Source organism: Alosa sapidissima, chromosome 22, assembly GCF_018492685.1.
Source record: "Alosa sapidissima isolate fAloSap1 chromosome 22, fAloSap1.pri, whole genome shotgun sequence".
Taxonomy (NCBI): domain Eukaryota; kingdom Metazoa; phylum Chordata; class Actinopteri; order Clupeiformes; family Clupeidae; genus Alosa; species Alosa sapidissima.
Genome location: NC_055978.1, coordinates 3,440,209 through 3,458,145, shown reverse-complemented (window position 1 = coordinate 3,458,145; position 17,937 = coordinate 3,440,209). Strand labels below are relative to the sequence as shown.

At 41.8% G+C, this 17,937-nt stretch overlaps 1 protein-coding gene and 3 gene segments (V, D, J or C); 2 read left to right on the top strand and 2 right to left on the bottom strand.

Annotated features, from left to right (window-relative positions):
• The window catches only part of LOC121697405, a 69,438-nt gene that overhangs the window by 40,529 nt on the left and 10,972 nt on the right, over window positions 1-17,937 (top strand).
• LOC121697407 overlaps window positions 1-17,937 on the bottom strand; it is a 44,701-nt gene that overhangs the window by 19,694 nt on the left and 7,070 nt on the right.
• LOC121697406 overlaps window positions 1-17,937 on the top strand; it is a 36,986-nt gene that overhangs the window by 15,500 nt on the left and 3,549 nt on the right.
• On the bottom strand, window positions 12,877-17,341 carry si:dkey-14d8.1 (zinc finger and SCAN domain-containing protein 12). The gene is made up of 7 exons (XM_042078923.1): window positions 17,141-17,341; window positions 16,456-16,658; window positions 16,035-16,121; window positions 15,831-15,926; window positions 15,628-15,738; window positions 15,434-15,533; window positions 12,877-15,041 (listed from the first exon to the last, which is right to left on the bottom strand). Exons 1-7 carry the CDS (start codon window positions 17,166-17,168, stop codon window positions 13,435-13,437), a joined length of 2,232 nt encoding a protein of 743 aa, XP_041934857.1. The 5' UTR covers window positions 17,169-17,341; the 3' UTR covers window positions 12,877-13,434.

The following is a 17,937-nucleotide window of genomic DNA, read 5'->3' as shown; positions in this document are numbered from 1 at the left end:
CTCTAGGAGGCAAATTGATGGCACTAATCAATGGTAATATTTGCTTCAAGTCAAATACTTTAATATACATATCTGAAAATATAGCTCCACAGTCTGCATTTCAAACATTAAAAAAAAAAAAATGTCTTCGACAAAAGACATCAGGTACCTTTCATAAGGGGTTCCTGCTGTGCTCCTTGTGGGCCTTGTCTGTCATGGGAGCTTTTCTGCGTCTCGCCATCTCGCCTGTGCAGCTCCTCTGGTGCACTTTCAGGAGGCTGGACATCCTGAAGGTCCTCTCACAGCGGTCACACTCGTAAGGCTTCTCTCCCGTGTGGCAGCGCGCGTGCTCGCGGAGGTTGGACGACTGCTTGAACGTCTTGCCGCACACCTGGCAGGGGAACGGCCTGTGTGCAGGCGACGCACGTGACGCTTGAGGTTCTCCCGGAAGCCGAAGGCCCGGCCGCACTCGGCACAGCTGTACGGCCGCTCGCCGGTGTGCAGCCGCATGTGGAGCTTGAGCGAGTACTTTTCCGAGAGGACCTTGCAGCAGACGGAGCAGCACGCCAGCTCCGGCGGTCGCTCGTGGCCTAGCTGGTCGGACGCGTAGACGAAGGTGCGACCGCACACGCTGCACAGGAACTTGCGCTCGCCTTCGTGGTACCCGCGGTGTCGGCGGAGCATGGAGGGGGCGATGAGGCTTCGGCCGCACCGCTGGCACCGGTAGGGCCGCGGCGTCACGTGGTAGCGCTCGTGCATGCGCAGCTTGAAGGCGGTGGGGAACGTCTTGGGGCAGTGTGAGCAGGAGAAGAGGTGCTGGGCGACGTGGCTCGCCTGGTGGATCTTCCGGTAGCCCTGCTGCGAGAAGCCCTTGCCGCACACGGCACACTTGAAGGGTTTCTCCCCCGTGTGCGTGCGCCGGTGCTTGGTCAGGTAGGTAAGGCAGGAAAAGCGCTGCCCGCACTCTGGGCACTCGATCGGACGCACGTTCTTGTGACTGCGTTCGTGCGCCTCCATCCTGGCTTTTGCCCTGAAGACCTTTCCGCACTCTTGAGCACACGTACGGTTCTGGAATCTTCTTAGTGTGCCGGGTAACCTTCACCTCTTTCTTGTCTCTCTTCAGCACCAAGTGCACACACTGTTTTGGAATTACTTTTGTGCGCTGGGCAGCCTTGTCCTTGTGCACCATTTTCTTATCGCTCTTGGGCTGTGAAATGGGCCCAACTTCCTTACGGCTTGTACGATTGAGCTTAACCTTCTTAACACTGGAACCAGGAGGCAGAGGGGGCAGAACCGGAAGAGAGACGCCCTTGTCCATTATTTGGGAGACCCATTCCACAATGTTCACTGTACTCGCCTTCTTGCGAACAGTTTTAGCGGAGTGACCTTGCGCTACACAAGGGGAGGAGTGGACAATGGCGGAAGCAGGAAGTAACACAGGATCACTGTGTTGCAAATAAGTGTCCTTTTTTACAGCATTTCTCTGCAATACTTCCTCATGCTCAGACACTTGCTCTCTGACCCTCGTGCAATCATTCAGAGGACGCAAGAAGAGGTCTGCCCGCTGCACTCTGCCTGCTTCTTCACATGGGCTGTCGGGGCTAGACGTCTCCCTCTCCATCGTCTGCCTGTCCTCATCCATTGAAGCCTTCTCTCCATTTGGAACACGTGCAGGTCCCACAGAACACTGGATTTGTGCTATGGCTGGATTACTGTGTGTGTCACTGTCACCGTCATTGTTGTCACAATTGTGATCATTATAATTTTCATGACTATCTTCAGCCAAAGGAGGGGTTGATATGGCAGCTACAGCTTCCAAATACTCTGTATGAGAACTACTAGTATGACAAAGGACAGTTTTGTTCTTGGTCAAGGAAGGCTGTTTCATTGGGTATTGGTGTTTCTGATGGAGGGCCATCTAAAGAATCGATAAAATATATATAAAATATATATAAAAGGTAAAAGTATAAACTTGTTCCTTACTATGAACATTATGACTTTCAATTACCAGTTTGTTTGTGTGTGTAGATCGATGTCATCAGACACAGACTTACCATGCATACTACTAGTGCTAGGCTTAAACTGGTTATTACACTGAAGCAGATTCCTCAAATCTTCTGGATTATCAAGAGGCTGCAGGCAGATGTCCACAGCAGAAGGGGCAGCACCTAGCCAAGATGCTGTCTGTCCATCAGTTTAAAAAAAAAGAGGAGAAAGGAAAATCAATTAGTCATATATGGTCCAGCTATACTATTGCATGATGGAATAAGAGAAATGAAAGGGGAATTCCGGTGGTATTTCATTTTAGCGATATTCTGAGAATACCAACCTGCTCTAAATCAGGTACTTGCCAGAGTCCATCTACTTTGGTCAGGAAATCCCATATAAGGCTTTGCAATTCAGCATCATAAAGCGGCCCAGGTTCCCCTGAATGTGCATGCTGAAGAAGGAAAAGGAATGGGGCAAAATGAATCACCATAAAATAATAGCAGACAAAGAGCCATAAAGACAAAATGTTATTAACCTATTATTTGAAGGGTTTCAAAGGGAACAGCAAGACATTCAGTGTGTAATGGATTCATGATGTCTCAGTATGATATAGGAAACAAAACAGAATAAATAAACAAAGATATATGATCATGTTTTGCTAGCAGCAGCGGTCTTAAGTGAGTGTGCATTGTGTTTAAGCAACATACATGTTGAATTTACATTAGATGATGTTCGTCTACTTATTCTTTCACACAAACTTACGTCACAGACCACTTGGTACAAACAATATCAGACTTTTGGTTGATGTGACCATCAGTTAACTTCCAAACAGGCACTTAACTTCGGATAGAAAATAGCAATACATCATAGGAGTTATTAACGTTAAAACATCTAGACTAGAGTATCTCAACATTTGACACCTCTGATATGTTTAGTTCTAAAGACGTAAATAGCCCGTTATAGTTACCAAAATGATAGCCAAGGAGCCAGACGTGAACACAAAACTGTGCTATCATTATACAACTAAACACACAAAATACTTGTATAACCCTTGAGCCAGCTCCTATGTGACCTCAATGGCGATAGTGTTTGCACCTCCAACAGCATGGCGATGTTAGTGTGAAAGAATACATTGACCACCATAACATAACCCTCAACGTTACCTTTGTCCTAAGTCGCAGAATGAGCTCAGCGCTCCGGCGGTAACTCAACAGGCTTGGTATTGCTTCTGAAGGTCCTGTCTGGAAGATGATTAGCAGATGGTTAATTAACGGATATTAACAAACACTGTTAATTTCTGATGACAACTAAAGTGAGCCAGTGTATCCTAAAACACATATTTATTTAATGGGAACGTTACAAACTCTTGATAATATTCAACAACCAAACTCCAGCGAGAATGAGTAAGATAAACTAGACTGCATTTCCGGCGGGAACTGCGAAAGTGTGCTTGCCCTGGTCCGGTCACCAACGTGAGCAGACAGTGACATACGCTATGCTGAACCTGGCTTGATCCAAGCATTCTAACAGTGCCTTTCAGTGTTGGAGCAGTGGCAATACCTCAAAAGCTCTATTCAACTATTGCCTTGCGGGTTGAATGCGATTCGTTGGATTTTACCTTTGGCCTGCCTTCGAATTTAGCTTCTATGACTGAGATCAAATCAATAAAATAAAATGACAGCAGTGATTGGCTGCAAAAAATAAATAATGTCACGCGTCTTGCGCCTCTCAAACTGGGCTATCAGGTAACCTACAGAGGAATTGAAATGATGAAATATGACCAAGGCATTAAAAAGCTGCTTGTTTGTCAGGATACTTTTTCACTGATTTATTTAAAAAAAAATATGAGCTATGAGTGTGAATGTTATATATTCCATCCCACAAATTATGTTTTACTGGTTTATTTGACAAATAATCTATATGGATTTGCTCTATAAAGACCTTATGTCTGTTTGGGATTGTTTTGTGAGCCTGGGGTTGTTTTGAGAGCCTATTGATGTAGCCTATCTCAGAATAAAGGAATACTTCATATTACTCTAAACCACCGTCTGTAAATCAACTGTATACTACTGTCTACATTGCACTATATTTCTTGACCTGTCTCTGTATGTTTCATCACCTTTCTATACTTTGCCTCACATTGCAACACAGCTCAGATCTTTGGTTGCTATGAAGGCCAGTCGTTCTAAATGGATGGTTGCTATGGCCAAAGGCCAGTTCTATCTCTGCCGTTGTCAAGCGGGCATATCGTAGAATTCTGATTAACCTTATCTTATTTAAAACATCTCTATTTTACTTAGCCCACTTCCATACAGTGGGTCCCATTAAGAAGTGGCCACTTCCTGCACGCTTACCTTGATTCACACAGCAGCATTATTAAATTAATCTGTCACCATACGCCTATGCCTACGTTTGCAAAGAAAACATTTTAATTTGATTCACATGAAACGTTACATTTCATGTACATGTTGACAATGAGTAGGCTAGTTTTGGTTGTTGGTGGTGTTATTGCATCCCTTAGTTATGCCTACAATGCAAGTTCCCTCGCGATTGGAAGCTCCTGTAGACAATAGTAGACGCATTTCAAAACATCGCGTTAGGAGTCCTTGCCACTTCTTTTAAGCCGTCACAGACGTAGGTGCTACTTTTAGGGCTAAAGTGCTTCGTGAATTACTGTTAGTAAAAAAAAAATAGCAGTCCTAAAGTTACACGTGACGAAGTTACGAGTGCAAGCATCTCATATCAAATGACCATGGCATTACGCTAAACAACATAAATCCCAATTAGCAACATAGCACTACATCTCCTCCTCCCTATAGCTAGCCACACAAGAAATTAATGATACTAAACCTCTGCTTAGCATGCTTCTCCGCTTAGCATTCTAATAACAGAAGGGGCACATTTATGTTGACCACTACAACATGACTCATTATGTCTGTAACGCTAACTGTATAAAACACTTACTTTCATAAAGGACGCACACCATCCAGCACATGGAAACCGATATTTTAGGTTCTTGGCCACAAACTCAAAACGTGTCTCTCTGACGCCCTGTTCTAGAATCTTTGCTCTGAAGGCTGTGTTGCTAAGGCAACATCAAATAAACGAAATGATAGTCTTTCAGTATTAAATGTGTACGTGTGATTCCGAATGGATGTGTGTGGTTTGCAATTAGAATAAACAAGAAATAACATTTCCAATAATTTCCCATGATAAATTACATAATATTTGCACCTTCCTTACTTGGGAATCTCACACCGTATTTCAAGTAGGCTACACTAGTGAAATGTAATACAACGTTGCCACCTAGCGTTCAGATAGTTCTAGGCTATTTAACATTAACGTGACATTGATTGTTTATTCTTTCGTCAACTCCATGCTTTTAGGAAAACAATCTTTTTATCATAGTACCCTCTTCAATGAGCGATTACCAGCTCGTTTTTGTAACAGAGATAGCTGTTTATTGTCCCTAGATTTACAGAAACACCTATTCATATTAATACATAGCCTATGGAGTGCTGCCGACCACTGTTCATTACATGGCCCAGAATGCCTTGCATGTCTTTACAACAAAACAACACAGTAAAACCTAAATGCCCGTAAACATATGCATTTGCATACTTGTAACATTTTTAATAATACTCTCCCATCATGATATGTAACAATAATGAAAAATTTAATTTGAATACCGTCAATGTGAAAACAACTCTATTATGTAAGCTATATATAGCTACTGTTCTCCTTGCTACTTCAGTTCGTAAGTCCATACTATCCCATGGCAGAGCAAGGATTTCATGATTGGGCAAGGTTGCCTGGAGACATTGTGTCTGCTCTGAGACATTTTGCATACATGGAAGGCATTGTGATAGAAGGTGAATGGTGAGAAGGTGAATGGGTGTGAGTTACCAAATACCCGTGGGTGGTTTGCCAAATGATGGAAACTTTTGGAATATTTCTTTTTTTTTTTTTTGCCTATGCACCCTCACACTGGAGTCCCCAGTATACAAAATTTGGTATCGATATGTGACAGTGTTCCTGAGATATGGATGACTTCCTGTTTCGGAGCTTCGCCGCCGATTTCATTTGGCTGTGACGGGCAAACGCTTTCGAAAATCAAAAATCCTTCCGCTAACATTTGTGAGGCTTGGTCCAAGGATAATGTACGACAAGTTTCGTGGTGTTCGGACCAAATTTGTGACCTGTGAAAATTTAGTTTTGCTTTCTGTTCAATCCAATATGGCGGACGAACGGCACGCCCACCTGACGTCATCTTCGCGACCAACTTACACCGGTACTGACCGGACGTTTTAAAGTGGGAACGATGTCTCTGTCTCAAAGGGCCTAGGCGCTAGGGCTGACAAAAAATTAGGGAGACGGGAAAAATAATAATAAATATAACCGCAAGCGGTGATTTACGGGGTCCGAGCAAAACGAACATGAGGTAGCATAGCTTTTTAGTTTTACATATGCTTTGATTGTTTGGGCCCAATTGTTCAAAAGAAACGTGATTGGATTTTGGTTATCGGATTTCAGTTACCGGATTTCGGCTATCGGATTGGATCAAATCTTGAAAATGGCTTGTTCAAAGGGAAACAAGGATCCTGAAATTGGATTAGATCACATAATCTATTCTTGGTTTTGATCTGGATAAAACCTTCACTTTGTGTTGTTCAAAACTTTTGAGTTGGATTGGAATAAATTTGATGCATAAAATTAGGATTACCCTGTGCTGTAACGTTATAGTGTGCTAACCTCCACAACCTAATAGTATTCTAACAATACCCTATTCTAGTGTGCTAACCTCCACAACCCAACAGTATTCTAACAGTAGTATTCTAGTGCGCTAATCTCCACAACTCAATAGTATTCTAACAATACTCTATTCTACAGGACTATGCATTTGTCATGGATAAGATGAAGCGTCTGTTAATGGAAGGCAGTGTTTCCCACAGAATGGAATTGTATTTGTGGTGGTAGGTGAAGGGGGGTGGGGGTGGGTTCTGTGTTGGAGTCAATAAGATGAACAGCCTATAATTATGCAATTATACTTGCCTTGCACGACAAGTCCTGACAAGTATCTGTAACGTTATAGTGTGCTAACCTCCACAACCCAACAGTATTCTTAACAGTATTCTATTAAGGAACTGTAGGGGGCGATGTGGGTCGAGGTAGAGTGAGTGTGTGGCAAGCAGGCAGAGCCTCGGTCAGAAGGCTCAATGGTATGGAGTGATGACACGGAGATGGCAGGTTTTGGTGCAACACAAGTGAACTTTATTTGAGTTTCAATTCATCTGTTCTTTTGTTCTTTACTTGTATGTGTGCTGAATCAAAGAGGAAACAAACAGAAAATGGAGTAATCAGTGAAATGGGGTAAATCAGTACAGATCCCAACTCACAAACAAACCAATTGACATTTGAACAATAAACTGAAATCATATGGCTATATAAGGTACAACTAAACAATACTTGACATCCCAAGTCAACCAACATCACCTAATCATCTCTCACATGGGACTCCAACACACCAAACCAGCAAACAAAGACCTTAACTTTACACATGATGGCAGAGCTACTCTACAAACTGATAAACATCACAAAAGTCATAGTGAGGGTCATTAAAGTGATGACTTACGTTAACTCAAAGACGCACACAAAGCAGGACACACTGGAGTGCTGGGTTGAGATGAACAAAAGAGTGAACTGAGGGCGAGCAAACAATTTATCCTGGTCTGAGCCCCTGCTCCGGAGCTACAGGGTTTCCCAGCAGGTAAACTGGGTGTGGTTAGGTGGCAGAGCCAAACAATCCTGCAATTTCTCCACAGCACTTTCACCACAAGCCCTCCTTACACTGACAGACTTTGGAAAGATTTGCAAAGATTTGGAAAAGATTTTTGAAAGACTACAGTCTCAGACCCTCTCACATCTAAAGACAAGTAGTAGAGTTTTAAGTCACAGACTATGATTTTGCAATGACTAGGGATCTTGCAGGGTCACTATTTACAAGACTGCAACACGATTCCTTTAAATTATTACCCATCGTGCACTAGATAAACAGGAACTGAAAATTATAGCCTACTAAACTCAAAGTCGTATTTTCGTGTTTCTGCAGCATTGTTTCATGCGTGACATCTTTAACCGATACAGAGTTGTTCTGTCAAGTGGAAGAGCCGACTAAATATGTATAAGAAATGACAAATATTATAAGAATAACAAATAATTATAGGCTACAGCTGTGTCGGAGTCAATAAGATAAACAGCCTATAATTATACAGTTACACTTGCCTTGCACACAAGTCCATATTGACAAGTAGCTGTAATGTTATAGTGTGTTAACCTCCACAACCCAACAGCATTCTATTGTAGTATGCTAACATCCACAACCCAACAGTATTCTAACACTAATGCTTCAAGTGGGATTTGAACTCTCAACCTAAGGATCGCCAGTAGAAGGCATTATCCCACTGAGCCACTGTCAATCCTACATGTTGGCCAGTCACATTCACATGGTAAAAATGTGTATTGGTAAACACACAACAAGAAAAACTCTAAGCATACATTTTTACAATAAAATGAAGGGCTTTCCTAAAAGAGTACACCTGAAAACTTTTTGAAATTCTGGGGCAATTAGACATTTGTAGAGATGAACACTAATGGATGAAATATAAATATGATAGACTTAATGATGAAGGAAAAATAGTAAACAAAGAAGTTGCCCTAAATGTAATAGAGAGTCCCGGCATTCTGATTCTTGGCAACTTGGTGAATGTTGATTGGCTGATGTCATTCAGGTGCTGTTCAATGGTGTGAATCTTAAATGACCAATAGCATGTGCAGCTTGATCCTAAAGTTCTAACGGGGATTCGAACACTCAACCTAAGAAACACCAGTTCATGGCATTATCCCACTGAGCCACTAACAATCATACACATTGGGCAGTCACATTCACATGGTGAAAATGTGTATTGGTAAACACACAACAAGAAAAACTCCAAGCATACATTTGACAATAAAATGAAGGGCTTTCCTGAAAGAGTACACCTGAAAACTTTTTGAAATTCTGGGGCAATTAGACATTTGTAGAGAAGAACACTAATGGATGAAATATAAATATGATAGACTTAATGATGAAGGAAAAATAGTAAACAAAGAAGTTCCCCTAAATGTCAGAGTGTCTCGGCATTCTGATTCTTGGCAACTAATGACTGTGTATGTTGATTGCCTGATGTCATTCAGGTGCTGTTCAATGGTGTGAATCTTCAATAACCAATAGTATTCGAGCTAGAGCCTAAAGCACTACCAGGGATTCAAACTCTCAACCTAACAAACATCAGCACTAGGCATTATCCCACTGAGCCACTGACAATCCTACATATTTGGCAGTCACATTCACATGGTGAAAATGTGTGTTGGCAAACACACAACATCAAGAAAATTCCTAGCATACATTTGACAATAGAATTAAGGGCTTTATAAAAAAGAGTACAGATCTGAAAATGTGCACTGTTAATGGTATCCACATAATGATGGTTGTATGGTTGTTCTCCAAGGGAAAAAAATTACTCATATAGGAATATAGGTGATATAGGAGAAATGGGCTGAGTGGTCGAACTTTATTGGTCTATATCTCTGAAATGGAAAAACATATCCAAATTCTTTTGATAACTTTTGTGAGGCTTTGTCTAAACATTGTCTGTGAGAATTTTGGTGAAGATTTGATAATTTTTGAAGCCTGTGAAACTTTTTATGATGTTTGGCTTTTCTCTGAAATTGTGGCAAAAGTAAACATTTTTAGAGCATAAGACCAGGGTGAAAAAGATGCATCTGAATGTAGAGATTAATATGATGAAAGAATTTTGAGTCTAGGTCAATCTGGTAAGGAGAAATAAGCATTTTTGACAAGAGCGCCACCTTTGGGTGCAGTACCCCAAATTTTGGGTTATGGGTAGTGGGGGGGTACTGGTAACAATACTTGAAAATGTGAAGTTTCTAGGACTTACGGTTTATAGGAATATAGGTGATCTAGGAAAAATGGCCTAAGTGGTCTAACTTTATTGGCCTATATCTCTGAAATGGAACAAAATATCAAAATTCTGATCGATAACTTTTGTGAGGCTTGGTCTAAACATTGTCTGTGAGAATTTTGGTGAAGATTTAATTATTTTTGAAGAGTGTGAAACTTTTTATAATGTTTGGCTTTTCCATGAAATTGTGTCAAAAGTAAACATTTTTAGACCATAAGACCAGGGCCAAAAAGATGCATCTGAGTTTAGAGATTAATATTATGAAAGAATTTTGAGTCTAGGTCAATCTGGTAAGGAGAAATTAGCATAATTAACTTTTTTTCCCAACAGCGCCACCTTTGGGTGCAGTACCCCAAATTTTGGGTTATGGGCAGAGGGGGGTACTGGTAACCATACCTGAAAATTTGAAGAGTTTTGGAGTTACGGTTTAAGCTGCAGTATGACTTTTACAGAATTTTGGCCAAAAATGAACGGTACAGAAACAATAGGGGTCCTGCAGCTACGCTGCTCGGACCCCTAATAAGTGTGCTGCTTTGCAAGCACACTTAATAAGTGTGCTGCTTTGCAAGCACACTTAACTAGTTGTAGGCATGCACAAGCACAAGCACAAGTCAGGTGCAGTTGCTACTACCAGCTAGAGAAAAGCCACATTTACCATTGCGACTCTCGAACAGCTCCATGGTGGTATGCTATTTTATCCAGACAGCAAATATCAGCGTGACACTTTAAATCAAAGTCATTGTAGCTGTTTTCTAATGATGTTTGCATGCCATAGACAGTAAAAGCAGAGCCCGTCTACATTCTCTGGTAAAAGGTACATGCCTACTTTGCATCTGATGCCATGTTTACACATTTCTTATTCTCCGCGAGACCCACTAAGAGCCTTCTCTGAATTACTGCCATCTAGAGATACATTTACTTTGTTATTTAGTGCATATTCACTGTAATAAGATCAAACCCTATATCCTATTGTTAAAGATGTCACCCCAATAACTTTTACGAGGTGTGATGGGGTGCACTATCTGTCTTAACCATTTATTGTTGCATTTTCTATCTCTTATGTTTATATCTGTATGTAGAATTGATTGCTCAGAAGTTCTAGAATCAATCTCACAAAACCATCAGGCTGTGCAGCAAATACAATACTATATTCTCTGGGATGTATTGGGATATAGTCAGGGGGCCTATATGGTTTCTGTGGGTTTGAAATGTTATTTTTTGGAGAGTGGTTGGACTGTCTTTAGAGGTCATTGAACATGGAGAAAAATTAATTATGTTAAAAACCTAGGAGTTATAATTGACCAGGACCTATCACTAAATAATCACATAAAACAGATCACCAAAACTTCATTTTACCATTTAAGGAACATTTCAAAGTTAAGGAAGTCCTTATCCTTACCAGATGCAGAGAAATTAATCCATGCATTTGTCACCTCAAGGATATATTGCAATGCTATTAAGCTGGCTGTAATAATACCTGTCTAAAGAGCTTACAGCTTATACAAAACGCAGCTGCTCACACACAAAAAAAATATAAACATATTTCCCCCATCCTAGCATCTCTACACTGGCAACCTGTTAAAAGTCATTGACTTCAAAATATTACTTATATCTCTTGGTTGGTTGCCTTGCATTGAAAGAGACCTCATGAAGACGCTCTTTTGTCTGCTTCTGACAGAAGAAGCACTTACCTATGCTGGCAGCAGCTGCTGCTGAACAAGTGTACAAAGTCCCTCTAGATGGACTTGATGCAGTTGGAGGTGTTGCTGCAGGTTCAGAAGATGGTCTACCACGTCACTGCCACCACGTCACTGCTTCACATGATTTCTAGCAGTGAATCTTAGCATGCTGCAGATGCTCACTGTTCCAGGTGGATTTGTAGCAGTTCCTGTGCCAAACTGCTTTGTTATGTTGTAAAATAACTGCACTGTAACATTGTAATCGTTGGCTGATCTGTGATCACCAATTTCCATACTCTCTCATGGACAAAAACAAGAAATTTGGCATATGTCTCTAGTGATGGGTCATTCACCATTTTGATAGCCTAGCACTTTTTGTCCAGCACCTGCCTTGGATGTGCGCACCAACAAACTACTTTTCATTTGACGACCCTTTCTTTTCTTCACACTTACATAGGCTACTGAAGGCCTTACAGACTTCAGCTGATACTAGCTATGTAAAAGTCTACTAAACTTGATTTAACAGAGATCTCTGCAATTTGTGCTCTGAATGGGTGTAGACAAGAACTGGCAGAGCAGGCTAGGCCTACACTCAAGCACACTAATAGGCATGAATTGATATTAAATTATTATTTTTTTAAGCGGGCAATTTCTTGTTAAACAGATCAGTTATCAGCCTAAAAATGTTTTATGTTGTATTGTTTATGTGGTCCACTTTTGCACACTACCTTGTAGAATATCTTTGCTTTTTGGCACCAAACCCAATGCTATAATACCAGCAATGTGAGGTTTATGGAAATAACACCAAATTTGACCTTTTCTGAATTTGACCTTTGATTTGGGTCCTTCAAAACCTTGTTTTTTTTTCTACTCTTAAGAACCCCTAGAACAAAGATATAATACTCTCCAAAAATTAACATGCGAATCCCACAAGCCCCCAAATTAGACACATAGGCCCCCCTACTAATAACACATTTGTTTAGAACTCATCGTAAGATATTGGCCTTCTACATTGATTAACTGAGAAATAAAAAGAATGTTGTTGTTGACCCACTTTTCATGAAATATTGATTTACTTTTATATCTGAGAAGTCTGTTGCTCCATATTAAGTATGTTTCCAAGCTAAAATAACTACATAATTCCCATATAGTAGGCTATAAAATGGTGAATGTGCATTATTTCCTCAATAAAATTAGACTACTAAACCTTTTTTGAATTCCTATAGTCACTTTATTGGGCAAATGTAATCAAAATGAGACACTAAGTTGAACCATTCTGAAAAGGAGCATGTCAGTAGCAGCCCAGCAGCATAGTGTGTATTAATACATTTTGGACAAAAAATATAACATAAATTGATTGCAATGATATTTCTTTGCCATCTTTCTTTCAAAGGTCCATGAAAATTGCCTGCAAAACCATGGATTTATTTACAGTATTCTAGGAAGGACAGGCATTCATATCAAACACATTTTATCATCACTCTGGATTGGCTATTGACAAAAGTAACTATGAATTGTTTTAACATAGCCTATGTCCCTCTTGACCTGAGGGTGTATGCCACAAAACACAGTTCTTTAGTTAGCCAGACAACTGGACTAAATATTGACAGAAATGGACAACTCTAGATCTTGCACTTTGTATAGTAGGAGGTACAGAACTTGATATAGTTCTCCTTGCCATGTTCTCTTCTGCAGACAACAAGAACTCTTGGAACTTCTTTTAACTTAAAAAAAAAAAAATAAACATGTCAGTGACCCAAAGGAAATCAGGTTCTCTGTGGGTTCTGCTTCCTGCGACCACTCCTTCGCCCCTCTTGTGGGTCCAAGTGAGTTCTTTCGTGCCTCTTTAGGAGCCCGGGGGACCTGAACTGTTTGCCACACTGTCCGCACTGGTATGGCCAGGTGCCTGTGTGGATGTGTGAATGGTCCTTCAGGTGGGAGGAGTGCTTGAAGGTCTTGTTGCACACCTTGCAGGTGAACGGGCGCTCCCCTGTGTGGACGCGCTGGTGCCTCCTCAGGTTTCCCAGCTGGGTGAAGGACTTGCCGCATTCCTGGCACTGGAAGGGCTGCTCGCCGGAATGGATACGCATGTGGCACCTCAGCCCCTCGGGGCTAGAGAAGGTCTTCTGACAGATGTGGCAAGGTACTTCCTCTTTGGGCTTGTCGTGTTGACGCTGGTGCTTCTTGAGGTCGAACATGTAGACAAACGCCTTGCCACACAGCGAGCAGAGGTACTGGCGCTTGCCCGCGTGATAGCCCATGTGCCTCTTGAGCATGGAGAGGTGGATGAAGCTCTTGCCGCACTTGGAGCAGTGATGGGGCCGCTCCATTGTGTGGTAGCGCTCGTGCATGCGCAGCTTGAAGGCCGTGGGGAAGGTCTTCTCACAGTGAGGACAAGGGTATTCGTGCTCCGAGGTGTGGCAGGCCTGGTGAATCTTAAGGTACGACCCCTGAGTGAAACCCTTCCCGCAGACCGTGCACTTGTACGGTTTCTCGCCCGTATGCACCAGGTGGTGTTTCACCACATCTGCACGCTTCCGGAACGCCTTGTTGCACACCTGGCACTGGAACGGACGCACGTTAGAGTGGATCTTCTCATGGATTGTTAGGAAGCTACGGGAGCGGAATGTCTTCCCGCAAACGGAGCACTGGAATGGTTTTAGACCCGTGTGAGTGCGCTCGTGGTCATCTAACAGACACTGGTAGGGAAAGCCTTTGCCACACTGGTCACACGTGTATGTTTCACGGTGCTTTCGAGCTTGTGGAGATTCCTGGGACTCACCTGAAGTGCCGTCGCTGGATGTGGTCTTTTTGCCGAGAAGAGTCTTGTCCTGGTCACCACGTGAACGGCAGCGAGGCCTTGCAGTTCTGGTGCGAGGAATGCTCGATTTGGGCAGGCTTGGTAAAAAAGGAAGTGAAATGGCTTTGCCTGCTATTTGGGAAATCCATTTTTCCACACTGATTGGTGTGACTTCTGACGTTTCTGCACGACGCTTATTGACAGCAACAGGGTTTATCACGTACACAGTGGAGGGGGTAGAGGACTTTTCATTGGGTCTTGCAGGTTGCTGGATCACATATATTTGTTGGTTTGTCTTTGTGCTATCAAACTGTGACGCACCTTCACTTGCGGCCTCTCTTAAGCTTTGGATTGTGTTCACTATCTCTCCAATCTGTGACGCGTGAGCCTCTTCAGGACTGGGCTCTTCATCAGACACATATTCGACACTGTTGAACTCCTGTGGTTCATCACACTCCACAATTTCATGAGGTTGACTTGAATCGGTGATCACAACACTTTCCATAACTTCTACTGGACTGGACGGGTCAGCGATGACCACAACTTCCTCCTCAATCAGACATGCAGGAGGAGCTGTGGAGGAGTGAAGCATACAGAGTACGATGAGAAAGAGATATGAAAACATACAGATGTGATGTGACATACACAGGGCTTAAAGCAATACAAATGTCTGTGCCTGAAGTTATCAGACACTTATGAGAATATACTGTAGTCTCATTGTCTATTTTCAAATCTTAAGCATGTGCCAGTCCAGCTCACGCCTGAATTCAGGCACAGTGCCTGAACACTTTAAGCCCTACATACAGTACATGAGCAAGATAATGAATGATAGTAAATATCCTAAATCCTAAATCTTTGGAGTACGCAACTGTTCCATGCATGTCTAATCAATCCAATGAATATAAATATACACATAACAACAAGTCTGACACAAGTGAATGTTTTTGGTTAAAGTACTGGCATACCACTCATCACCGCAACCAGGTTCTGCAGGTCTTCAGGATGTGCAAGTAGCTGGGTGCAGTCCTCTGAAGCACAGGGGGCAGCACGCAGCCACACTGCAGTCTATTTATGGAGGCAAGGTAGGGTAGAGTGTGTGTTATTTATTTGTTTGTTTGTGTGTGTGTGTGTGTGTGTGTGTGAGTTCACTAAAACTAACCTGTCTCAAGTCTGGCACTGGTAACAACTCCTCGACTCTGAAGAGGAACTCCAAAACCAGATTCTGAAGTGCCACCTCATATTCTGGACCATACAGCTGAGGAAACACATTCTGCAGAGAGGCAGAGTAGAGTAGCAGGATTAAAGGCTGTGTGACAAAGACACCACATATGAAGGGGTGATAAGGACAGTTCAGACACTTACCTGAAAATAATGAGCTCTTGAGTTTGGGTTTGTCAGGACCGTTTGAATCAGCTCGGCAAAGTCATCTAAGTACTTCACAGCCTCTTCCTCCTTACACTAAAATAAAGCACGTTTAAAATGGTAAAAATGTCAGTGCATGGAGAGGTAACAAAACAACAACAAAACATGACACTAGTTAAGAAAGCGAGAAACAGAATCCCATACCGACTGTTTCAGCCTGATTAATACGTCAAGGTGAGGCTGGATGGTCATCGGTGATGGGCATTCAGCACGGTAAGACTCCAAGATCATCTAAACAAATTCATGAATGACTTGTTTGTATTGCTTAAAATAAAAGCCAATACAACAGTATTGCCTGACATAAGAGATATATAACAAGAGGGAATGAAGAACGTAAGTCTTTCTATATTGCAGTTGGATGAATCCATACAACACAGTGCACAAAGGCAATCATAACCACATCCTATCCACAATGAAGTCTGTAAAGGATTCAATTTATATAAGTCCCAAGTGACATATGTTTGATATTATGTGCACTCTTCATCAAACATAGCCATACAACATTATACAATATGAGCTGACAAGACAGCCCGAAAAGGAGTTGGGCACACAGCAATGATCTCACCCTGGTTTGAAGCTGAATGACGAGCTTTGTGATTTGGCTTTGGTTAAAGAACCTGGGGGCTGCATCAGACACCAGACTGATGAATTCCACCAACTTTCCATAATGGGCAATGCTGTGGTATTCTGCCACCTGCCACATAAACGCTGACATCAACCGTAGTGGAGACACCAAAAGGCGTAAGGAGGAGAGAGGCAGGGGAGTGGCTGTTGAGAGATACATAAAAATAAAAATAAAATATTATTGTGATAAATCCACACTAGTGCATGGTTATTTCACTGTAAAGAGGGAACAAGTAAGTTAGTCGAAATAACAATGAGAACTTGCACAAGTAGCTGGCTGGCTAACAGGCTCTCAAAAAAAAGATTGCCGCCATGCAGCTGGAAAGTTGGGTTTTGGTAAAAGCGGTAGATCTTGCTAACGTTGCACATCGCACATGTCAATGTGTTGCTTATAATTTAATAATTATTGCCGCTTCTTTGTGAACACACAGATTATTACTTTTATTTACACTTGGTAAACATTTCTACAATAAGAAACAAGCATGTCTTCCTGTTAAAACTTAGTTGAATGATGTCCGATTGAGGCTCTTTGTTGTTGACGTGTTCACGCGCACATACGCTAAATTCAGCTGAAGTTAGTCGGCTAGTAGGCTACATCCAATAAGCCACAAAGGCAAAGAACTTACTAGTTTTGAAATGCTCTGTGGATGTCATTCTTCCTATGAAGAACGCGATTTATTTAAATCCTTACAGATAAAGGAGCATGCAAACGCCATACATTTGGCGAGGAGTTAGTTACGGATTAGGCTAATACGTGAACACAGAAACGACCAGCCATGTAAATACAGGAAGTGGCACTTATCGGTGATTCTTGTTGTCGGTGCACGTTGTTTCAAGTCTTTACAATGCTGCCACCTACTGCCGTGGAGTAACCAAAATATTTACATCAGTAGAGTTACCTCAAAAGACTGTCTATTCCACGTCAAAACATTGTAATACACAATCTTGTTTTATCTATTCCACCGACCTGACACCTGACTTCATCTACTCCTTGCCTAGGTTGATAGCAGTGCAATGACTAGATATTCTACTACAGTAATTAGTTGATACCGGGTCGGCTGTCGCTGTCCGCGGTCCTGAAACATGGTGCTTATAATTGATGGAGTATTCGTAAATGTAATGCAGATAAAACGTCAAGACAACTTGCAACCTTCTGTTACAGAGGATACACATTTTTCTAATGATTCCAAGAACAGCTTTGCTCTGCAACTCCGCATGCTCTAAAGATGCAGACGCAAGTGGTGTTTTTTTTACAGGTTCTGCAATTAGGCTTATTTACTGTGGTAGATGCAGAAGTCAAAGCAATTAGTCTATTTTAGGCTACAATTATTTCAATTTGTTCTCATTTATAATGATTTTATCCTCACTCTATGCGTCAAATGCCATGCTTTTTTGTATTTGTATTTGTTGTTTTTTTTGTATT

Coding starts and splice junctions, on each gene's coding strand:
- si:dkey-14d8.1 (XM_042078923.1), bottom strand. CDS start 17,168: ATGACATCCACAGAGCATTTCAAAACTA. Junction 15,927..16,034: donor TAATCAGGCTGAAACAGTCG/GTATGGGATTCT, acceptor GCTTTATTTTAG/TGTAAGGAGGAAGAGGCTGT. Junction 15,739..15,830: donor CAAGAGCTCATTATTTTCAG/GTAAGTGTCTGA, acceptor GCCTCTCTGCAG/AATGTGTTTCCTCAGCTGTA.